The sequence below is a fragment of the Spea bombifrons genome, chromosome 1, assembly GCF_027358695.1.
Source record: "Spea bombifrons isolate aSpeBom1 chromosome 1, aSpeBom1.2.pri, whole genome shotgun sequence".
Taxonomy (NCBI): domain Eukaryota; kingdom Metazoa; phylum Chordata; class Amphibia; order Anura; family Pelobatidae; genus Spea; species Spea bombifrons.
The window spans coordinates 65,755,993-65,782,200 of record NC_071087.1 but is presented as its reverse complement, the minus strand read 5'-3'; the positions used below and the strand labels follow the sequence as shown (position 1 = coordinate 65,782,200).

Here is a 26,208-nt window from a genome sequence, read left to right as displayed (position 1 = left end):
ACTCCATCTTTAGTGAATAAAACTTTTTGTCAAACTTGGAAAGAACAACTTACTGACATAATTCCAGACACCAGGATCACTTAACCACCAATTTTAGTTAAATAAAACTAAAGCCGCCAACCCAACATCAATGGCACACAATACGGTCTTGAGATATACATTTTTTCCTTTACACTTGGCTCCTTTGTATACAGGAGCATTTATGTCACAAGTGGACATGTCAGTACACGTCAGGACACGAACCGTCAAGGCAAAGCCCAGTAGGTTAAAGCATCTCTGCATAATGCAGAGAAGATCTATTCAAAAGATTTAAGGCTTTTCTCTACGCGGTCAAGTACTTGAGCTATAACGATAAAAAATACTAATAGGTCTTACGGAAGGGTACTGCATGAACATTCTGAACCATCCACTCCTTGGACTCTCGCAAAAACTATGCGTGCATTAAATTCTGTGCGTGCATGATAGAGGATAGAGGGTGCGTGCATGATCTTCCTGATAAGACTGACCCACTCCAGTAGACAATCCCCCGTTTATCATTCTGTGAAGTTTCCCAAGGAGCTGAAGCATGTTCACTTCATAACATGTATCAGTACAGCTTTGTTACACAATTCTGTTGTGTTTATTAGAATTAGTCTGCTACAATGACTTACGTTCAATAATCACAACCCATATGTGTATATGCTTTCATTGTAACTTCTAAAATGATACTGTACAAAAAAAAGGGGATTGTATATCTTACTATAATTAAAAATGTCATGTCAGTATTAAAGATATTTGTAATACAACATGTAAAGTTGCGTGAAGGTTTTGAGCATTGTTGTCACTCTTAATGAATCTTTTATTTTTTTTGTCTTCTGCGCCTGTTACAAATAATGTCAAAAAAGACTGGAATGTGTTAGCATTTGTTCCCCCCCCCATATAAAATGTTAAAAAATGCCATATGAGATGCTTTAAAATGTAAGCAATGCATACAATACATGGGTATTTTTGTTCTAATGCATTATCCCAAAGGGGAAAGGAACTTCTTTAATTGAAAGTTTTATTTTCTCATAATCAAACCTGTACGTCTGTTTACTCTTGCTTTCCCCTTGCCTTGAAAATAAACAAAGCAAGCAAGTCTGTTGAACACATAGCCAAATACAAACCACAAGACAATTTAGCTTCAGGGACCTGCAGAGTTCTGTCAAGTCACTTGTTCAGGTAGTTCTGATTGAACCACAAAAACTTACGGGTTACACAAAAAGTGAACCACTGAAGAAAAAAAGGCACACACACTTTCACAGAACACAAACCCCACTCTACAAAATAAAAAAAAAAATACTGAAATAATTGCTGTAAAGAAAAGGTCACTCGTATTTCGTAATTCATCTACAGAACTCCATATCTTATTTTAAAAGGTGCTATCAAGCCACCGAATCCAACCCAATTGTCAATGTGGCATCTCCCCAGTGCACATGCACACAATCAAAGTAAATCAAAATTATTTTAAACCGTGCACATGTGCCACTGAACATGGTTAAACACAAATGTTTCTCCAACCCCATTGTCACCAATGAGTGTTAACATCCCCAAAAAGGGTTGCAGACCCCAAAATGTTTGTGTTCACATGTGGCATGAGCACACCGCTAAAATTATGGAGGGCATGTTGTCTCGCTAACATTTATTCACCAACGGTAGATTGGCAAGAACATCGACTCAACCCCATTGAGCTTCAGCTGCAGGAAGAGCTTGGAACTTGGAACCATGGAACTGTGTGGCCAATGTTGGCCAATCATAATGGATAGTGAGCTGGTAGATTTGAAACAACAACCGTCCTGCCAAATCTCCCTTTAGTGAATAAACCAATCTAAGATTCTGCATAGGAAAGCTTGTTTTGGTCACTTGTGTTTCATGGCATACACTTTGCTTTCTAAAAATAAAATAGTTTCCTGATGAACTTGGACTCTAGGTTGAGCTTAGCAACAACACACTCCCTAGTGTTGTACAGACACAAATTACAAAAGATTACAAAAAAGAAAGTAGCATCCAATAAACTCCCTCACAATTGTGTAGAGAGACATTTTACATGATATTTCTAGGTAAACCACACACAAATGCGTTTTTCATCGTTTCAACAAGAACAGTGCCATTAAAGCATTTTGTACTGGTAATTATTAACTTAAAATCCGGGGTTATTAATAATTTACAACCACAATGATACACAAACACTGTTTATTCAGTATTTGGCATCTTAACTCAATGTCACAATGTGTTCCTTGCTGTTCTTCAGCCCAGGGCCGTCTTTAATATTTGACCCTGGGCAAGCGTTTGCTTTCCCACTACCTCCATGCTCACTAGCAGCATGGATGGAATGACCCGGCTAGCTCGTTCGCTCGCTTAATGGTAGTGGGTGACCGGTCAGCCAAATGCTCCATTTACTTTGGGCTGGTGAGAGGGACATCCATGATCTCCCAACCGGGCCTGCTCTTCTGATGGTGCACGTTCCAGTCTGCCTCTGGAGAGAGGTGGCAGGTTTGTGTCGGAGGCCACCAAATTGGTTCCCCTAGGAACGACTGGATACGAGGCAGCTGCCTCTTTTGTCCCGTCTTAAAGACGGACCTGTTTCATCTGGGATTTATGTGAATACAAATCAAAATAAGGAACAGTATCCAGTCAACAAGTTGTGAATTGTTTTTTTAGACCAACTAAGTTGCCTGTAAAGACATGGTTAAAGTATCCTAATAGGAAAAAAACCTTAATAAAGCAACACATGGTTTTCTGGTGTCACTCCATCATGAGACATTTCACATCGTAACCCTATTAATATTTACAAAAACTGTAGCTGGTCTTTTTTTTATTATTATTGTTTAGATATAAGATTGGATTAATAAACATCCAGAACACGGTGTAAATTGCACCACAGTAAAGCACAGAAATCTAAAAGATACATGAACCACTAATTGCTTCCAAAGAAGCCTAAGGACCCTTGAGATTATTGGAGGGTAGGGAAATAGGGGGAGGGTGTACAGAGGATTCTATAGGGACTGGCATTTACTGCACAGATGCATACCAATTTATACATACACTGTGTATATGATAGATAGAAAGATGCACACACACTATAAATTGGGTATATATTAAATGAGATTGCCACATAAAGTATATATGTTATATGCGAATACCTTATGAATATACATATTTTATTGTGTAATATATATTATATATATACACTTATATATAAAAAAAACTTTTTTAGCTATATATCACACACACTGCATTTTATTTACAGAGCGCCAGCAGATTACGCAACACTGTACATACATAATACACACATTATGTATTTCCAGCTTATACACACACATATAATTACACACACTCACACCACAAGCTACACATTTACAACACACATATACAATCACGTTTAGATGTAGAATGCAATCGGAACTGTATACAAAAGAACCCACGTTTGATGCAATAAAGAGCAAGTTGGTTTTTTTTTAATACCCACCCACTCAAAACAAAAGAACATCCAATCAGTTCAATACCAGAAACCTTTGTGTATACAGGAGGAGGGGCAGAATCTTACGCAAGCTATTTCGCTCATTAACATGGGGTTTAGGTTTAATGCACGTTTCCCTTAAAGCAGGCCCACAGAAAACATCAATAATTGACAGCGATGAAGGAAAAATAAAAAGCGTTGTGCTGTTCTGCTACATCTGGCCACACGTTCTAGCACACCCGTCCGATGACTCTGCGTTGGAACTTACCTCCGTGAACATGTCTTAGTTCCCTCCTACATGGCCAAAAGCTTTTGCTGTCTCCACACAAGCCCACTTGTCACTCCTAATCAGTGTCAACAGGTCGGTGTTTCTTCTGGCAGCAGCTCGGCAGCTTTGACAGGAAAGAACTTTTAATCTCTTCCCTAGCACAGGCAGGGCCATGAGAAGGCTTGCTGAGCTCCCAGGCATAACTCCCTTGGCTGTGCTCCTAAAAATGCTCTCTCAAGTAAATGGTTGCTTAGCAATATTTGCCTTCCCCTCTGTATATTTGAAATTGGCAACATCTGTCCCTCTGGCAGCCCGATGACTAGCGTGAAGAAGACACGATGTATGGCTAATACGCAGATAACACACCTATTTTGCGGGAATGCCCCCAAGGTCAGTTTGGAAGAAGGCTTCTTCGTCTCTTTTTTTTTTTTTTTTTTTTTTTTTAAAGGAGGTATCTTACTGGAGGGGAGGGAGGGACATGAGGTGATGAAAGCACTATCACCCTTGAGACTTCCTTAGTAACTGCACAGTTTACCGAGTGCTTTTTTCCTTTTGTTCACAAGCAAACACCTGCTTAGCTCAACACTGTCTACAGACAGAAAGGTACGATGCTTGCATGCAAGCATTCACGCACTCGCCGACACATTCTCAGCTACAGAAACTCCCTGAAACTTGACTCCGCTTATGTAAGGTTGTCGTGAAGTCCATGTTTTTTTCATAACACATTTGTTTAATGCAAGTTTTTCTTGCACCTTTGGTTGTAACAAACAAACAAAAAAAAGTTTAGCGATGGCAATATGTACTCCACTAAATACAATGTTACAAATAATTAGCATGACCCATGTCCGCTTTCCTCTCACTTTATTTTGTGGCTCGGCTTCTTCTGAGCATTAAATAGAGGTCAATGAGTCAGCTGGGCACAGTAGATTTCTACGGAATGAGTTTTCATTACACCTAAGCTTTGCACCGTTTACAGTGATGTTGTTACATAATATATGAATGGCTTTTCTTAGCACACTGAAATTCTAATTTTATACGATCTAAGGTTCTGAAATTAACCGGTGCCTGAAACAAGGTTAAAAAATATGTTCTTACGGCATGTGGAACAGTATGAATAAGAGTGTTGTAATCAAACCTAATGAAGCCGATTTTCACAGACATGCAAAGGAAAAAAGGGAAGAAAAACAAAAAAACCCAAAACCCTACAGTTCTCAATTCCAATAGAACATTACAAAGCTACGTATATTCTGGTATGACTTGGTGTAATAGGAAAACCTTCAGATTCAAAGGTGAACAATAAGCTGCAATGCTGATCACATACGCTACTGCTGGTTATGCACATTTCAGTCATAATCGCATGCAAAGATACAAAAAGAGATCTTGTACAATCATTGTCTGCATTGGGTGGGACCAATGTTGCACACAGACATAAGTACGCATCTGTTAAACCCTGAGGGATCCCAGTTAATTACCAGGCCTTTGGGAATACTAGAGGGATATTTGGCTCTAACCCACTTTACATGTATTTTGCAGCCAATTGAGCCCATCCAAAGCTAGCTCTGCCCCTAGGAGATCCCATAAACACAGCCTCGGAAGTAAAAAAAATACAGTATGGCATTATGAAAAGAGGCAGCTACGTGAATAAATGGTAAATGCTCCAACAAGTGTTTTGGTCACTTTTTAATATATATAAATATATACACACACACACACACTTTTAACCACTTTAGTCCCCTGAGAAGCCCATTAGGACATACAGGCATGTCCTGATTTTGTTATCCACAGCCCGGATTCTCCCCTGTCTGCAGAAGCCACTGTTGCACTTCCATTCAAGGAATGCCCAATCAGGCATTCACTCCCTGTAGGTGTCGCTGCTGACACCCACCCAAAGTGTACTTGAGGACAGGAGAATCTAAGCAGGGTCTTTCTAGAGTCTAGACCCTGCTGGACTCTCCCTTTGCTCCCCCTGCTGGCTGATTGCAATTTACAATGCAGGAATATGGAAGGCTGCTTGCTGATCACAACGTGATCAGCACAAGCAGATCAAGAAGAGTAGGAGGAGATTTCCTATGAAAGAAATGGGGAAAAAAAAAAAAAAAATTGACCCTTGACATCATTGGTATAACAAGTTTGAAAGATTCCCAAAGGGATCTCCAGCCATACCGCATTGCAATGGTGCAAAGGAAAATAAGAAAAAATAATACCCCCCCCAAAAAAAGTGCCCTTCCACTGTAAGTAAATATATATATTTACACACCACATACACCACATACAGTCTCTCACAAAAGTGAGTACACCCCTCACATTTTTGTAAATATTTTATTATATCTTTCCACCAGGACTCCAGTGGCAACCTGTGAAGCTCTGATGAACTCCATGCCCAAGAGGGTTAAGGCAGTGCTGGAAAATAATGGTGGTCACACAAAATAGACACTTTGGGCCCAATTTAGACATTTCCACTTACTCGCTTTTGTTGCCAAGGTTTATACATTAATGGCTGTGTGTTGAGTTATTTTGAGGGGACAGCAAATTTATGCAGGGTGTACACTCACTACTTTACATTGTAGCAGAGTGTCATTTCTTCATTGTTGTAACATGAAAAGATATAATAAAATATTTACAAAAATGCGAGGGGTTTACTCACTTTTGTGAGATATATCTCTCTCAAAGAAATCACTACACTGAAACTCAAGTCAATAGTAAAAAGTAATGTGGGGTAATATGTAAAGCATAGATTTGGCCCTCTGGAACATAAAAAACATGAATGTGGGATATGACTAATCAGGATATGTTGCTGAAAATAAATTGGGTTCAGCTATGGCCCTTTATATTTTATGTATTTCTATGATTTTAAAAGGCCCTACTTCTCCTGAACAAAATGATGCATAACTAACCATTTTGTCTATTCAATTCCAGTGAATCAGATCATTCATGGATATTACCTTATCATCGTATTGCTGTGACTGAAGGTTGCAATCCTTCAAAATTACAATGCTGTGCAGAACATCGGCTGTTCTGGGTGTAGTGCTGTTTGTCAAAGGTGCTCACATTACCATTTTTAAGATGGAAAACTATATATACTATTTATGCACCAAACACCACCCTTACTGCACAACTACACCAAATGGACATGCGGAACAATTAGGGCTGAGGAGCTGCAGCTTCTCCCCAGGGTAAGTATTTCTTGTGGGTTAAATTAATGCACATGAACGTACTTGCAAGTAATTTAAAAGGACACTGAAGTTTATTCAGAGTTGTTTCTCATTTTTACTGGTAGCAGCAGCAGCAGCACAGCGTAGTGTAGTGTACTATACATGCACATACTTCCAATGGTCTCTTTTCACTAATGACAGAGTTCAGGTCATTCCAATGGGCAGGGTGAAGCAGACTATAGACCACAGAAACACTTTGAGCAAATGCCAAAAGGATAAGGTTGCTAGTCCTCAAATAAGGGTTCAACGAAAATACAAATATATGGTATCACCATCACACCTCAGAATAAGGGAAATCAGAGCCAGGTGAAGAACACTAAAATAATATACTGCTTTAACTAAAGTTGGAATGTTTGTTGGAACTATGCATTTAGGTTTTGTAATCAGTGTCATTTTTATAATGTAGTGATAAGAGTGATTTTTCCTTTAAGAGGAAAAAAAAAAAAAAAAAAAAAAAAAAAAAAAAAAAAGATTATTCCTAAAGAACCAGTTTAGTTCCTTAGAGGGCCCACCTACTATGTTCACTATCAGGTGCTGACTGCTTGCAACACATGGAATATGCCTACAGACATTTACTGCTGGAATCATGCCATTAATGTAAGGAGTAAAGCCATGACAAAAACAATGCTGTATCAGCGCTCCACAACTCCAGTTTAGTTGCGCTATTAGGGACAATAAAGAAAATGTATATTAATGCATTCTACACACTTACCTGTGGGAGAAAGCAGAAGATTCATCCTCTGTGGTCCAACTATTCTTGCCACTGATTGGCTGCTTAAATCAGTCAATCAGTGGCAAAAAAGTGCTCTGACTGAAAACAATGGGAGTAGGCTCCATGTACAGAAGTCTGAATAACCCCCACTCACAGCCGTTGCCAGACAGCACTAAAGATGACTGGTCCATAAATGCTGAGAATGGGAAGTAACTGGGGGTGGCAAAAAATGCAGATGGGTGGATTCAAAAGGGATAGTGGAAATTTAAAGAGACCTCTATAGGGGGTGCAAACATGCCATCGTTTTTCTATATCCCACAATGAACACAGGCACCGCAACACTGCAAGGACAGTATTTGCACACCCCTTTATGAACCTGGGTAGCATTTTCATTCGTAGCTGATATGTAAATTAATGGTGTTGGATATTGATGGGAAAAACAACCAAGTCACGAAGACCACTTTAAATCATCTAAATTAGAAATCTAAATGTAATATGGAATTTTTTTTTACATCTAACTAAAGTTAAAAAATAAAATACAAAGTGTTACAATTTCATTGGTAACGAGGCTTGCATGCTATATTGGCAGCCCATACACAATGGAGTTATTTCTTGGTGGTCCCCAGAAACACCAGACTAGAGACAAAATCCAGCCTGTTGAAGATATTTACCAGTGGGACACGCTAGATTCTTTATTGTTAATAACTTTAAATTTTGGCACATCAAATCGATTGTCTTCTTCACTGGCAACGTACAACCTTATATATATTTATTCATTTTTTACACAATTTGTTCAAAAAGGCACCTCACTTTTAAGTAAGCGACAGATGACCCTAACTCAACTCCTTTAGTGCTTCAGATCCAGTGACTACGTTGGGCGACTCGCACACGTCTTCTGCGTTTATGAAAATGCCACCATTAGCACAAAACCAAACCAGACAGGGCCGCAAACTGTGAATGTCTAACATGCTTGGTGTATGTAAGCGAAACAAAAAAGTTGGGGTGTGTAATTGTGTGTGTGTGTGTGTGCGCGCGTGTGAGCATGGGTTTGTTTTAGAATGAAGGTGTACATGTGTGTTAGTGTGTATTAATGAATTAAGTGTGTTTACATATGCGTGCCAGAGTGTATATGTTGGAGGGGGGGGGCAGAGAAGGCATAGACAACCAACCCTGTGGTTTCTAGTTATGCTCCTGCTTGTACATAAACAAATGAAAAATAGAATGGCGGATTAACCTTGCCATACATGCTCTTAAAAGACGGTCAATTAGTTAACAGGTAAAAGAAAACTAGGAATGTAACCTACAGCACACCATGGTTATCCGGGTTTTAGTTTACTTACTCACTTGACAGAGAAAACTACAGTCAATGACTTAGCTTCTGACGCTACTCCACCCCAGCTCAGAACAGATCATGTTCAAACAGGCAATGACAGTGTGTGACTGACAATAAAGATAAAATGAGACATTATGGGACAAATACCTAATAATAATTACAGTGACCGGGATTAGTGTTCATAAACTGCAGCTCACCTGCACAGGCAAAGGAAACAGCAGTCAGCTTGGCTTTTAAAAAAGGTTCTAACTTTGTGTTATTGTTACTGATTTAAATTAACCCCTTAATGACAAAGCCCGTACATGTACGGGCTCAAAATGCATTGTTTTCAATGGGTTTAGGGACCACCCATTGTCCTTAAGGGGTTAAGGACAATGTAGCAGTCCAAAACTTGAAGGTGAGAGACGTGGATAAAAATTATGCTTTACTTTACTGAGAGTGGGGTAGATAAGTGGAGCAGTCTCCTAGTAGAAGTGGTACAGGTAAACAAGTTGTAGGTATTTAACCTCAAAACTACCCTAAATTTAAGACCGAGTGCGATGATGCTTATCTTCTCTCAGATTGTGTTTTTATGTGACGCTTAATGAGTGCTATAATCTATGCATAGCACTAAAATAAACAAAACACCTTTTAGCTACAGGAAATGTGAGAGGTTTTAATTCCACCAAGGGACATGATCAGGGTAATTCCACCAAGAGAACTTCCCAGGGTTGGCTAACTCAAGCTCTCCCTTTTTCTGGGGGAGAGACATCATGAAGGGGCAGGAGTAGCAGAGTCTAGGAGCAAGTTTAACATAGAAACATTTAATGGGTGGAGAGAGGGCATGGTCAAACGCCGCTCCCCTGCCCAAAGAAAGAAGAAACTAATCCAGGAGATTCCGGGTCAAACCCAGAAATGTAAAGATTCACAAGCATTTGCTCAGCAACGTAAAGAAAATAGCATTTTTCATACAAAACACAGTAACCGTGTGTTTTTTACCGTTTCCTTTTGGGGTTTGTTGAAGAATTTATTAAATAGCTCCATTAGCCAGACAACCTACTTTTCTAGTAAATAATGTTCAAGAATCAGTTCAATGTTATGTGGAAAACAATGCCACATATTTATAAATGTACTGTGACACTGTACAGCCCCAGAGATTTTAGACACAAATGATGTGTAAATTGTGCTTAAGGGTCCTGGGGTGGAGCATTTGGGGGCAGGGTGGGCCAATTCGCCAGCTCCAGTGTTACAACAGACTGGAAGTCCATATCGGATATCCATAGACCAGTCCAGGACTTTGATGAAATCTAATCAGGTGTAGGAAGTGGACATTTAAACTCTCTGGAGTGAGAGAGTGTGAGAGGATAGAAAGCTCCCCTGCACTCCCAGGGCAGAGGAGAGGCCATAAAGACGATCAATAAGCCAAAGTGTGGCACTACCTGCCTGGATCAGTTTTGTGTATTTTGTCTAGGAGAGGTATTTAAGAATCTGGCTTAGTTGGGAAGTCAGTGAGTAGCTGGGGCTTGCCAGCCCGGACCAGCAAAGTATAAGCCAGACAAAGCTTCAATTGGGAGCTAGGCTTTCATTTTATTATTTTGTTTCGATTTCTGCACTTGTAAATAACATATACAATTTGCTGCAAACCAATGTTCATGAGCATTATTGCCCAAGAAGACCGTGCTTGAGACATTTATGAGCCTTAACTAACAGGGTACTGTACTTATATGGATATTACAGATACAAGACAGTAGCACAGTCACCAAACTTGCCCTTCAAGTCTTTGAAACAGAGTAGGTACTAAGACTTCTATGTTAATCATTTGTAAGGTGATGCTGCAAGTGCAGGTAGAACTGGAGTTCTTTGCCCTTGTAAACAGATATGCAGTTTAACACTTGTCTGACTAAAAGCTTTGGAACAGTTTAGCACCTGTCCTCCAGCTATGTGGATGAGGTAGTCTGCATCAAATTGATGACTATCTGGGCAAGAATTGTGTTGAAAGCGTCTTCTACAGGGAGCTTGCCAGCTAATGTTGCTATTGCACTCTAGCAGCTGCTGAGTGGTCCTTGAGTGACCAGGTCATTTCATGTCTGGAGGACCAGATCTGGTTTATGTACCTACTCTAGCACACCTAACCATCGGAAAGACCTTCAATAATACCTCAACACTAATTGAACTCTTTGATCTCAGAGATTTTGGTCCATGTGGACATGATGGCATCATGCAGTTGCTGCAGATTTGCCAGCTGCGAATCGCCCGTTCCCATACCAAAGGTGCTCTACTGGATTGAGATCTGGTGACCGTGGAGGCTGCTGGAGTACAGCGAACCCGTTGTCATGTTCAAGAAACCAGTTTAAGATGATGTGAGCTTTGTGACATGGTGCGTTATACTGCTGGAAGCAGCCATCAGAAGATGGGTACACTGTGGTCATAAAGGGATGGACATGGTCAGCAACAATACTTAGGTAGGCTGTCCCATTTAAACAATGCTCAATTGGTACTAATGGCCCCAAAGTGTGCCAAGAAAATGTCCCCTGAAAATGTCCCCTAAATCCATTGAGCTGCTGCCATGTGATTGGCTGATAGCTATTTATGTTAACAAGCAATTGAGCAGTGAGTGTATATTAATAGCACAGTTATATGGTGGTGGTGGGGTTTTAAGTGTATGGATGCTTTGATTCATCAAGCAGCTGCGTTTAAGAAACCTTAAGTATAACAGTTAGGCTGGTAAAAAACATTTTCTGTAATGGTACTTGTTGGATCTTGGAGATCAGGAGGTCATGCTGTCCCTGGAGGGAGAGCCAACTCCTGACAGATAGCATCACTGAAGTATCCTACAGCTACACCACAATTTACTTACGCTAAAAAAGAGCATCTCTACAGTTTGAACAAGGCAACAAGTGTGGTTTTTTTTTTATTATTATAAATGGACATTTACAAAGAGGTCATTATAAAAAACAAAAACAAGCACATGCCTTTTCAGTCAGTACAGTCTGTTCTTGCCTGCACCTTTTATGGCCTTGAACGGCCCCATATCTGACACAATCATTTACTGGTTAATGTACAACGTGTCTCTGACCTACAAGGAAAGCCATAGGAACAGCACACAGCAGTGGTGACTGATCAGATGTCCCTGTCATTTTCTTGGAGATGGAATACCCAGCGTATTTTAGGCATGCCAGATTTTCCACAAACCAATGTCACAATGTGCTTTAGCCAATTAAAATGGCTACATTTAGGGCAGTAAGTAGCAACAGTGACATCTTCTGATGAAATACATGGAACAATAAAATGTCAAATATTCAAACAATTCAAATTTATATGCAAATGATCACTTCACTAGCATCTGTGGGGTTGTTCTCATTCCGTGCAAAATAATCTATGTGGCTCTATCCCTATTAGTTTGTTTACGGACAGTATTTTCACGTCCAGAAGAAGGGCAATACCTCCACTCCAGCATACCAGGTAGGTTTCCAAGTGGTCTGGGGGCCAGCTGAGTATTACTGGGGCTGCGCAGACGTCTATGCTTACCGCTGTGGTGCCCGCACACTGTGTGAGGAAACTTCCCGTCCAGGGGGAGCAGTAACCTGGGTGGCGAAAGAGTTTCCTTGCACAGTGCGCGAGCTCCACCGCGATAAGCTGTGGACACACATTAGGTGGCCGTCAGTCCGCATAGACGTCCTCTTGGCTGAGCCCTGGCCCGCTCCCTTTTGAGTGGCACCCGGGCCGACCAAAACCCTGCCCGTCTTGAAGGTGTGACACGATTCACTATTTTCCAGTACTTCATACAAGTAAAATGTCTTTAAAACTACTACTACCAATTGAACAGTTCCCTGCAAACACAGAACTTGCTAATACGGACAATGGAAAACTACAAGGTTCAGGGTCATATATTAGCATTTACCATATATAGCTATAATCTGAAAGAAGTGACATAGGCCGACTAGGCCCAGGCCGAGGCCGTAGGTCCAGGTGGTGACCGCATATGTCGGAACTCTCTGGGTTTTGCCCTGGGACTCAGTGAGAAGCGCTGCTTCTTTGGGTGGACACTCGAATACTCCGGGTTCTGGGTGGCCGGAGCCTAAAAGTTCCCAAGTATGCGTGGCAGTCCCCCTGGTACAAAACCAGACAGCCTCCAGTGTCCCATCGAATAATGGGAAAGTCATAAAGGAGATCTCTGATTTCCCAACCTATATAGGCCTCATAAAAAAAAGGCGCTGAACTCCCTTAAGATACAGAAGGTCGGGATATGACACCACATCTCAGCATTCTTTCTTAAAGGCACGCAGTATCGGAGATCCAACCACAGAGGTGGAGACGACTTGAGCTAGTTTCTAGGATGGTCCCAAAAGGTAAATATACTCCTGCTTTGTACATAAGTGCTCCATATACTTGACCCTTGCAATAGACACATTAATAGTTCTGCAGTATACACCAAAAATGTTCCAATTTTCCATGCAGTTTACTAGACATAAGATGAGCTGTGACAATAACTTGACAGTGGCCACTCTGCCCATTATCAAATTTACTCTTCTAATTTGCCCTTTGCCTTTGTACACACACACACACACACACACGTAGCACAAATGTGATATAATGGGGATTATGCATTAAAAAGCCCTAGTGAGTCTGCTTGCTAAAAGAAAAAAAAAGGAATAAAAAATGATCAATTTACCATTCCTTTTCATAAACGTACATAAATGCAATCAAACCAAGTAAGCCAACGATGATCTTGCAATAGTTTAGGTAAAGAAGGCCCTGCTTACAATGTAACGGTTTGTTTTTGTAATTTCTAGTTTCGTCATATCCTTTCAATGTGTGTACTGTAAGAAGCCCTGCATATTTTATTTTAACGTTATAAATTAAATAGTTAAAAAATCTAAATTTCATTTTCTTCACATGTACCTCATTAAATTTGCAAAAACAGGACAAGAGGCTACTTTTTTTTTACCTTGTAAATCAAAATTGTATTTAGCTTTTTAGGTAAAATGAGCTTACAATTAGTAAAAGAAACATTATAAGGCTCTCAGCTTGGTAATTTGTTGGGAGCATTTGTTAACTTTCTTTGATAGGATCCTGAAAGGAAGCCAATACGTGTTTAATATGGTAATAAAAAATTTTTTTTCCCTTCTCTCTCGGTGGCTTTACATGTAATGTTTTCCCAAACTGATCTACAAAAATGCATACAATAAATATTTTCAAAAGCTACAAACAGCTTAGTAAAATAGTGGCCTCTGATGCCTAAACGAGGAAGAGGGGGAAAAAAATGGCCCGGTGCGGACATGATCTGGCTTGCAGTAATAATCTGGTGGTTAACATCTAAAAGACGACTATAAAAGACTGTTCAGCTTGCACGGTGAAAGTCCACGTGAGTCACTACATAGTTATCCCGCTGTGGATTATTCTATTTCACAGAAAAAGCTGCTGCTCTATTCAAACAGACCAGGCTTATTTGGCACAGTTGCCAAGCTCAGGAGATGTCCACAAAAGGAATAATAAAATGTGTAAAAAAAGAAATAAAAAAATTGGTGTGGGTGACACGCGCTCTGGAAATGTGATTATCCAAGAGCTGTGTGTGAAAAAGGAAATCTCTATAAATTGAGGTAATTTTAATCCTAGGTGACACGTTGGAGGCAACGAGGTGAAACATGCTTCTATGACAAAAGTAGTAAGTGGCGTTATCACAACCCAGAGGTCATTCTTTTCTTCATGGCTTGTATACAGCACAATACCATATGTTTTTTCCAAAGTATAACTTTCCAAAACCAATTACTCAAACGTCCCTTTACTCTTTCCATTATGCAACCACCTGCACCCTTCAGTTTACGTTTAAACCTCAAAACCAGGGAGGTAGATAGTGAGGTTATAAAAGCAATACAAAAATGGAATACATTTTCTTCCCACATTTGCGTTACTCTCCACTAAGGAGATCCAGCATAAGAATCTTTTGTAGTTATGATGTCAAAAACTCGCATAACTCAAACTCACAAACTTTACATAGAACAAGTAAAATTTTCATATTTCCAGAGAGCTTCCGCATCAGGGCAAACCCTCTGTGCACCATGTGAACAGCCTCTTCCAGATTGGAGAAAAAGAGGATTGGAAGAAAAGAAGCTGAGCTGTGAGAAAGGAGACAAGAACGCAGAAGCATCCAGCAGAGGACTACATTGTCTTGGACTTAAAGTGCCTGGGACCCAGGACAGTGCCTCAAAATACTACGGCCTACGTGTACTTTTTATTTTGAAAGAGTCATACACTAAACTGTAAACCCCAACATGTTAACCAACTACAGGCTTACACAATGCCAACAGGCTCAAGCATACAATATAATTAGGGTGCAAGTTATAAATACAACTCAAGGCTTAAGAGCATATGAACCCCATTTTCTACCTTTACCATTACCTGCGAACCAGCCATATAGCTGCCAGTATTGGCAAATAACTTATATAGCCCACCAGACTTTCAGATATAATCATTATTTAGGGATGTGCTCTTTTAAAAGGGTATCACCTTTACTGGTCAATAAAATAAATCTTTAAAGGAAAATCTCCGCGGAGGGTATCAGTAAATAAAAGAGGCATTTTTGCTTTCAACGAATGCATTTCATATAACTATGGAAACACAAATAAATCCGTACAGTCTTAACTTTGAAGTAGCACACACACACCATGTCAATTTTGCACATTCACATTGAGACACGATTAGAAACATAATGCTTAGTACTTTGGAATGTGCAAATCCTTCCTAGATAGGTTGCTGCCATGAAAACTGGAACGACTTAAATGTTTCTGTGTTGTATGCGATTAAAACAGGAAAGACTAAGACGGCGGATAAGCTAAGGTTTATCTGCTAAACATGTTCGAAAGCTCAATTAGGGTTTAGTCTTAGTGGAACAGAATTTTTAAAGGGGCACTTCCATCATGATACACACTTCATGCATACATACCTCAGGTAAGTGTGTTTTTTTGTTTCTCAAAGTTCTTTTTGTTTTTGCTTGTTTCTCAACAATGCATATTAAAGTCCTTACAGACTATTGTAATGTACAATAAATCTATTAGGCTGTAAAAGTGTTGAGCAATACTGCCATAATTAAACAGATCATCTTTTATTAGATATAAGTACTGCAAAAGGCCACCAATGAGATGATTCATCTATACAGCACTATGTACAAAAAAAATCTCTGAGAACGAGGCGTTTGCTTCACAAATTAACCTCGACAACTATGAGGGAATCAGTGGCAGAATTCTACTAAGCCAAATGCAGTGCACTTCAGACTTATTCCCCTTGACCCGATGCCCATGCAGTGGTAGCGGCCTGCGTCTCAACCCCTAGAGCTGGGCGGCCACCCGTTCATTCAAAACCCAGGCCTAATAAAGAGCATGCTGCAATATGATAATAATAATAATCACACAAGATAAAAATCTGAACATTTGTGGACCTCACAATCTCCATTAGCATTTTGGTTAAACTTGGGGAACTGAGTGCATTACAGCAATACCAGGGAACGTCGTAAATGAGCTGAGCCTGAGATTTGTAATATTAACCCGTTAATAGCCCGTTGTGAAGATTCTAGGTCACTGAAATGGCAGCAATGCTGGTCCTTACAGAAGTCTTGACTTACAACCTCTCCACTATTTCATCTGTATATCTTATCAGTGGTATATCTTACGGGCAACAACAGAGTACCAGCATGTGAATTTTACAGTAGTTCATCACTTTGTCCTGCTCTGTTATGTTAATCTTAACACTGTCACAAAAGATTATGAAAACTGAACTAAGAACACATTTTAGCTGTTCCAATGCTTATTTTGGATGCAGTCATGAAAGTACACAATATAGCACAACTCCAAGAACATGCCTCAGAAAGACCTGAACTTGTTGGATTTGGTCTCCAAATAAATAGAAGCCACAAAAACAAATCCACAAAAAAGCCTACGGATACGGATCGCAAATATAAGTACAGAATTCAATTATTTTACTATTAAAAGAAGATAATTGTATCTTATGTATGCCAACATAAAACAATTAAAAGATATAGATATAATGTGGGATCTATCAAGAGTACCATAGTTCTTGAGTCGAAGAAGAAATAGTAAATCTAACAACCATTAGTTTAATTCAGCCCCTTCTGGGAAAAAAGGAAGACATTTTATTGTCTTCACATTACATGTATCTCCAGGTAGTGGTTGGGCACAGAGAAGCAGACTAGTAGGAATGTCTCTCTCCCCAATATATCGTATATACATTTTTTCCCCATTAAATCTCAACCCCCTGCAGACTGTTGAAGTAAGTTCACTCTACATTCAAAATTATCGGAATTGCTATGGCAAAGTTCTTTGTGAAAATCATTGTGAGTTAAAAGCAAAATTGTATACAAATATTAAAAACCTTACCTCACATGGCACAGAATGCATTTCCAGTTTAGAGTACTTCTCATTGCCTTTAATGTCTGCAAAGGTTCCAAAAGACTCTTCATTGTAGTCTTCTTGCAGAGGCTTCAGATCTGGAGACTGATTAGGGGCCTGGTCTAACCCATCCATTGGACGCACATAAGCTGTGGGTTTTTGTGGCATCACATTTGTTTTAGAAGTCAGTGTTGTGGGGAATCCTTGTGTGGAGGGTATTAAATTAGTCACAGAGGAAGGACCATCCTTTTTCCCTGTGTCACTTGGGGATGGAGATGATTTAACATGATTGTACACATTCTCACGGCTATGGCTGCCTTGCGGCATTGAATCCATGTCATGGGTGGAATGTAACGGTGACAACGGCTCGCCTGGAGGGGACAAGGAGGAGAGAAGGGGAGAAAGTGCAGATATGGAGGAAGGAGAGGCTAACTGTTCAATGGAAAAGTCTTGAACTCGTCTGCCAATTTTATCCATGGCCTTGATTCCAGGTTGTTCCTTACGAGTGTTATTCTTTAGATTTCCTTGAGCACAGCTTTGACTTTTACCAAGGTGTCTTGTCACTGGCTCAGGGCCTGGGTAATGTCTATTCCGTTGCCCAGAGGGCACAATAGAAGAGTTGGATGCCCCAACTGGCCGATGTGCACCACTGTTAAATGAGTTTAGCCTGTCGGATTTTCCTTGTGTGGAAACCGGTAACGCACTTTTAGGGATGCCAATAAAATTCTGATTGCGTTCTGCGCCAATGAGCTCCTTTACCTCCTCGTAATTACCCAGCATACTTTGGATACGACTTGACAGCTCATCTCCTCTGCTTCTCTAAAGAAACAAACAAAAATATCTATTTTACAAAACAGAGGATGCTTGAAACACTTAAAGTGAATAAGCTACCAAAAAAACAGTTACCAAGGGCATGGAATACAAAGGAAATTAAGTGCCTGTATTATGAAATTATGGGAACTAGTTATCCTCTCCTGAATTTAAGGCTCCAATATTAAGTAGTATTAAAAAGGTCAGTTTACTCTCCCATGCAGCCACACCAAAATAGATAAATAAACCACATAAGAGAGATCGAACTGTTATAAAAGGAAAAAAAATGGATTTTCTACTCACCCCAGGTCTCTTCTTTGCCTCTTTTTAACCTTATGAACAGTGTGTCAACATTACCTTTGGCAGTGATCTCTGCCTCAGACATCACTGTTGGCAACATGGACGTGACTGGCTCTTAAGCAATCACAATTGATCACAATTAGCCATGATTGGCGACAGTGGTGGACAATGCAACATTACAGTCCTTGGATTCAAGTGTCAGTTTTGTGGTCACATAATATTACATCCTTTGGCCTTAAGGGGTTAAATGCATGCAATATATTTGCATGTTTAGAGGAGGACTTTATTTAGACAGGCCCATATTGCAGAGTATCACAATTTTCTCACACATGCTCATAAGAGCCTGCTACAACACACAGGATCAATGCCCTGCTATGCTAGTACTGCAGTCATGTGACATTGCATCACGTGATCTCATCCAGCTCCTGCCTTCCAGCAGCACATAGAAAGCGAAGGGCAGCTCTGTGTAGAGACGATTCATGTGTTCAGAAGTAGATACCCTAGGTGCCAAGATGGAATTCCTAGTTGCCTGTGTTGCCATCGTCGTGCCATGGCACTTATATTTCAGTTAGTGATCTCTTCATACATAATAAACCAGGACAGGGCTTAGAGTAAGGTCCAATCAGAGCGCAGGTGATTAATGGAACCTTTGCAAGAAGCCACATCCAGTGTAAGCAGTAATAACCAGCGGGGAGGGCTACAGCTGTGGTGGCAGCAAAAATTTGTTAAATTCAATGTAACAGCACTTTCAAATAGGATTTAAATGCCAGCACGTCTTCCCACAAAGTCATTGCTGGGGTTGCGAGGGAATCCCCTTCATGCAGCAGGGACTTGTGGGGTCTATAGATAACCCGATTGGGTCTCCTGCAATAATACCACAAAGTGTGCGATCAGGCAGTGTGTAGGTGTATATGCTGCAGCCCCGATGACAGAGCTGTCATCAGAAGGCTCTCCATAGGATTCAATGGAATTGCTGTACAGAGAAACCTTTGATCGCTGGAATGCTAAAAAGCAGCGAAGGCGATACCTCTTTAACCTAATAAATTGAAGAAAGTTTTTAAGGCGCCTGATACAACAAACACAGTAGAAGATACCCGACATATACAGGTGGGTAATCTAAAGAAATGTATCAGCCTTATTAGAGACACTCCTGGCGCTTTTTCATGTATGATAGCTAAGAGGTCCCTTTAAAATTATCATGGTAACACCATTGCAAATGCATGGGGTTCTGCAGAATCCCCCCCCCCCATGCATCTGCCCCTTATCCCAAAATCCCCACTGCTATTTTCCATTCAGGAAATGTGTTGGGCTGCCATCTATTCCAGCCAATCAGCAGAGAGGCTCTTTAGACCATGAAATATGAGAGGAGCTGCTGCTTCTCTCTAAGTGCTTTATTTATTTTAAGACTGCATATTGAAGTACTCAAAAAGTACTTTAATATGCATTTAATTTTTTTGGTGAGGCTGTCTGTGACATTTGTATTGCGCCTTTATGCATTATCCATTACTTTTTCAACCACTCAGCCTACTGAGTTAACATTTTTGAGAGAAGCAATATTTCATTAAAACAAACTCATTTTCATTAAAGAAGAAGAGAAGGAATACCTTGTAAGGTTCTGGAAAAAGGGGTGCCTGGTCTTGGAAAGGGCATCTTTCTTGAACAGCTTCATGGTTACGCCTCTCTTGTTCTTTGATGCGAAGTAAATTCCTGTCTTCATTGTACAAGCTGGTAAGAGAATGGATAATTTAAAACAAAAAACGGTACACTTTTGTAACTGAATGCAGTACAAACATCATTCATAGTGCTGTTTAATGCCCAAAACAGTTCAGACAAAAACTCTGTAATTTTGTCTTATTCATTGGTTTTTGCTACCAAGAAATGGAAGAAAAAAAAAAAAGAAAAAAAGAAAAAAACACTTTAGAATGGTCTGCTACTTTATGTAGTTTAAACCTTTAGAGGAAAGAATTACAGACTTGGTTAGGTTTTTTTTCCTCTAAAAAGATACTAGACTGCACAATTCATCATTCTATAGCACAAACGAGTAGCTTCAGCCAACTGCATGTGTGCTACACGAGCATGAATGTTCACCTAACCTATATGTGGCAAGGTGCTTACTCCAAGTGCCTCTCTTGCCTCACCCTTCCTACGGCCCTGCTCAAGACCCACTTCTTTAAGGATGCTTACATCAAACACCCTCCCGTATTCCTTTAGCTCCCCTAACAATGGCACTTTTACCTTTTACCTGTTGTGTAATATTCCCCAACTCCCTTTACATTGTTAGCTCGTCTGAGCTGGGCCCTCCTCACCTCTTGTTCCGGTAAGTCAAATTGTTACATTATATCCTACTTGTTACGTCCTGTCCCCATTGTACAGCGCTGCAGAATATCATATAAAACAATAATAATAACAGTTGCTTCCATCGCAACATAGATGTAGCTTTGATAGCACTTATGCATTTTCAGTTGGTTAGTTTATATTAGAAAACCAAGCAGCTCCGATAAACAAGTGGACAAAATATCGAGAACCAAACAAAAAAGCAGCAAGAAGAATGCAGGTACATTCTTGCACAGCAATAAAGTACATAAGAAGCAATGCTCCCGGGCCGCCCTGAATCTTAACTAAAACGGCCGCACAAGCCCGCAGCACGCGCGGTGCCATTGCAGCCGATGCAAGTATTAAAGTGGCCGTAAGTCCGCCTCCGCTTAATGATTTTAAAGTGGCCGGCGTGCCTGCACCATGCCGCCCTGTGCCTCAGTGAGACTCTTCGTCCCCGCCCCTTTGAAGACGCGAAGTGCCGCTCAAGGGGGCGGGGTCAGGCGGAACAGTTCCTCGTAACAGCTGGAACATGTCGGATGAGAGCAGTCTGCAGGGGGTGTGCCTTGGGACAACAATTAAACACAAAAAGGGGGTGGCATCACATAAATGTGTGAGTGTTTGGGGGTCGGTGTGGCAGAGCCTGTCCTGGTGTGTGTGTGTTTGGGGGTCGGTGTGGCACAGCCTGTCCTTGTGTGTATTTGGTGGTCTGGTTCCTGGCACTTACTATCCCTACTTACTATAGGGTATCAATTGAACTAGTTAATTTTTTGTAGATTTTTTTCTGGAGATAAAACACCCTCCTGGATTTGTAGTCACTTCAGAGGACAAAACTTTCTAGGCCCAGAAATCAGTGAGAGGAAAAGGAAAGGTTTTGTGTTATTTACTCTATTTCAATCTGCATTTTTTATTAAAAAGGATTATTGGCACTAAATTGTGGCTTCGGGCATCCCATGTATGATTACTTTTTTTTAGTGTACAGATGAACTCCCAAATACCATAACATTACATCAATATGCGTTAGAAAATCAGGAAAAGATGGGCTTAGATGGTGGGCTGATTTGGTGGCACAAAGGACCACTTGACTATACTTCTCTCCCAGGCCTTAGGCTGCCAGCCCTCCCCTGGGCACAACGAAAAATCACCACCTGCCGCTGCCTGCTGTACAATGAACTACTTTGGGCTTGTCGAGGCTGCCCGACTACTGTAAAACTTACATACGCATCGCGCTGCAGACGGACTGCGGTTCTGCATTTCTTCTGTTTAGCAGCAACCTCGAGGAAGGAGGACAAGCAACCAGAGAAGGAGCTGCTTTACTTTACAAGTTTTATATTTAAACACAGTTAGGTTTAGAGTGCTGTGACGTATTATAAATAATAATGAAAATAACAATAATAATAATAATAGAAGTAAAATGCACAATAAATGTAATGCACTTTAATCAAACCCAAAACACCCTGCCCCCTGGCAAAATTGTCTTCCACACAACCGGTCCCTGGTGCCAAAAAGGTTGGGGACTGCTGGTGTAGGTGATTAAGACATTAAGTCACTAAGAGGGAAGCAGATGGAATGTTTAATTTCACCAGTATACAGTCTAGGGCTGCAACAATTATTTTCATAGCCGATTAGTTGGCCGATAAATTATTTTAAATACATGAAAAATGAACAAACAGGATGTTAAAAACAAACAGCAGAATAAAAAAAACAAGAAGTGCATTTTTTTTCAAATCTGTCCCCCCCAGTTATGCATATTTGAGTCAGACAGGAGGATCCGGGTCCCCTGCAGCGCTGCGGGGGGATCTGGATCTTAGTGTTATTATAAGATAAATCTTATAGTGTTATATTTTTCTGAGAATTTGCTCTGGGGGAAAAAACCTAATCTTATAATCAATAAAATCGATAATGAAATTCGTTGTCAACGATTTTCATTATCGATTAGTTGTTGCAGCCCTAATACAGTCAACTTACTTATGGGCTGAACAGAGCATGATTAATTTAAGATCAGCTCTATGACATGCTTATCTCGTGCAAGGTAGTTTATGGTGTTGTCTCACTTAATTCAAACATTGATTGCACTCACATGTAAAAAAAAAAAAAAAAAGGTGAGGGGTGCACTAGAGCAATGCAAATACCCTATCCTGCTTCCAGAAGTTGATGTGGCATCAATGCAGAACACAGCCTCTGATCCTGCCCCAGGCACCGAGAGCCCTAGTTACAACTCTGGCAGGTGGAACAGCACATGGCATATTTAAATCTTTACAATCAAAAACCCCGGTTTTGCACTTTTAATTAGGAGAACAACAACACCATATGGATGATTTTTTTTTCTATTTCTCCAGTTTACTGCAACATTAGCGAAAGAAGTATGTGGGATATATAGTTAACAAATGTATTGGGTTTCAACTGGTGTGCTAACAGTGTATTTGCTGATTTTTGCTGCTTGACGTCAAACAAGTTAGATTTCTTGCCAGCTGGAGGTAAGGTGAAGAGTTTCAAATTACCATTACTCGTCACTTCTTTCTAGTCAGAAATCACCAGAAAAGAGCATGCAAATAGATTCACTGATCTCTAGGTCAGGTCCTTCGTTCTTTGGCAGGGGTGTGGCATTTGGCCAGCCTACTCCCTGCCCACTTCCTTCCCACTCTCCACCCAAAAGGCTGGGTCAGGTTAGCCCCACCTCGCAAAGCCATTTTCCTTCCCAGAAAAAGTAAGCTCCTCCAGGTATCACGGCCCAGGAAGTTTCTAGGTATACACATTGGACTTGTAATCTTGGTAAGGAACCCATATACATTTTCCAAGTAATAATCACACCGGCTATTGTGCAAAAAATTTTTGAGACGGACAGCTGCTTTATGGCCTATGCCACGGTGCTTCTCCACTTGGAAGCATCTCAAGTTTTAGCTCCCTGTATAATGTATACTTCAGTTGATTTCCCTACAGGCGAAGTTCCAGCACCAGTGTTTCGAAGGACAACCAGATACAAAAAGAAAATACAAAAACAAAAAAACACTGTAATATGCTAATAGTTTTCTGATAAATATTCACAGTATAAGAGGGATAGGGGCACACATACACAAAACAGCAAGGAAACAGGCATAGTATTGTACAGCGCTACTGAATTTGATGGCGCTATATAACACAATAATAATAATAATTCACCAAATAGTACGATATGCCAAGGCACTTCATAATGCTGCAACATAAAATGGTTCAACTCGCTGTTTAGCGAATGAGCCCCAAAGAGAGACATATTCAACAGGTAACACCCAGAAAGATGCAAAGTACCATGGCACTGTAAAAAAATAAACAAACTATTCTGACCAAGCTCCTGAATCTGATGCCCACTGGCAAAGAAATCACAATCAGGAGATTCATTGTGACACCCATAAAACTACAACTTAGATAATACATTTTAATGTAACCTATATCTTTAATTTAATTTTAAAAAAAAACCACACAAATCCCACTATTTCTTAATATGCTCATCTGTTGTGGCATGAGGTTCCAACAGAATAAAATTTCTTTGTTGGAAAAGATGAAAAAAGTAATGATCAGGGAACTACCACCTTCACACCTGATAAGGGAACTTGCTTCTGAGTGCAGCCGTCACACGAGCTCAGTTCATGCTTGCTAACTTTTTATACGGAGCCTGAAAGGCTCTGCATAGCTCTACAGACTTGATTGGGAGAAGGTTTGGATCAGAACATGCATTTATGTAGGTCTATGTAGGATAATAGTTAATGTTTTTATTCCCCCCAAAGACATTTAGTTTCAGAAAATGCATCTTCAATAAAAACTACAGTGGTGGAGGGACACTCCCAGCCATCAAATGCACTTTAATGCATGCGATTCCTTTACATTTCGGTTGTGTCCTCCTTTAAATGCATGGGGGATTCTGCAACTTAGTGCAATTTCAGAGAAAGTAAAGTTTTTTTGTGTTATTTTTTTATGTCCAACAATAAAAAAAATGTACCCTGTTCTAATTTGCACAGAAACGCAACACAATGCATGTAAGGGATTTTGTCATAATAAATTTATATATATATATATATATATATTTCAAACATTATTAATCATGCGTATGCTCCATTTATGCAACGGCTCCAAATTGTATTAAACCATAAAAGTACACTAGCCAGATTTCACCAGCTAAAGTCCAAGGGAGAAAACCACTAGAACGCAGCTTATAGCACCTATGTGTACGTACGAGCAGAGCCAATCCTCCATTAACTAAAATGACCTCCTGGAAAGAGAATTCTGAAATAAATAAAAAAAAACACACAACATGGATGCAGCTATCCATTTACATGGCAGATGCGCACAAAATGTTCTAGTTTTACTAGTAGATCAAATTCCATGTTGACATCCTCCTATTTAAATGCTTAGCACCCACACACGCAGAGAGGCATATGATTGGCCCCAAATTTATTCTACAGCAGGACAACAACCCCAAACATACAGCCAAAGTCATTAAGCACTATCTTTAGAACAAGAAGTTCTGGAAGTGATGGTATGGCCCCACAGAGCCCCGATCTCAACATCATTAAGTGTGGGATTACATAAAGTGAGAAGTAACTGAGGCTGACTGAATCCACAAAACTGGTTATTTCTCCAAGACGTTTGGAGCAATCTACCTGCTGAGTTCATGCGTGCAAGTGTACCTAGATGAATTCATGCTGGGAAAGGGTGGTCACACCACAAACTGTTATTATATGAGAGAACAAGAACAGGAACAAGACTTATTACCTTAAGTTTCCTTCTTAGGGTGTCAGCTAACATTCTCTGTTATGTCATATTAGGGCCACCAAGAAGAAACATATACCAAAAAAGGTATAGATTTGCTACATCCTTTTTAACTTGCCTGCAAATTTTATCTCCACCACAATCATGACAACATTTCTTGAAGACAGGTGCACTTTATAGAGCCATAACCACAAAGATAAAACTGCAATTCCCAAATTACTTCATTCGCTTGGGAAACAATTATGCCTCGTGAGCCAGTGATCTGTGTAGCATGGTTCATTATCCTAAAATCACGAGGTACCCCACAGAGCTTAAAAACCCTGCAAACTCAGCACTTGTTAGGCTGTCAATGAGTGAAAATCCAAGAAGAAGATGTGTCATAAACACCGAACCCAATGTACATCACTGTTTAGACAAGTAACCCTTACAAGCACATTAGGAAGGGGTTGAAGCATACGTACAAAATTTTTTAAATATTTTGTGATTCGTGAAATCCATGCTTTATATAATTAGATATATAAATACATTAATATGTGCAGCAATAGCTTTTTTTAAATAAATAAAAAAAAGCAATATGACCAACATAAATGTAAATAGCGCTTGTAAAATGAAGTATAGTCTAGTGCAGGCATGTCCAAACTTTTTTCGAAGAGTGCCA

The 26,208-nt window shown here is 40.1% G+C and overlaps 1 protein-coding gene across 3 annotated transcripts in view; it reads right to left on the bottom strand.

Moving 5' to 3' along the window:
* The window catches only part of AFF1 (ALF transcription elongation factor 1), a 66,599-nt gene that overhangs the window by 30,104 nt on the left and 10,287 nt on the right, over positions 1-26,208 (bottom strand). For 2 of the 3 annotated variants that reach the window (XM_053462888.1, XM_053462896.1), the window contains exons 2-3: positions 20,099-20,219; positions 17,373-18,203 (exon numbers count right to left, since the gene is read on the bottom strand). In XM_053462888.1, coding sequence (XP_053318863.1) covers positions 17,373-18,203; positions 20,099-20,219 — 952 coding nt within the window. Of the gene's footprint in view, positions 1-3,746; positions 4,794-17,372; positions 18,204-20,098; positions 20,220-26,208 lie in introns of those variants that run through there. The other variant, XM_053462906.1, reaches the window with a different exon arrangement.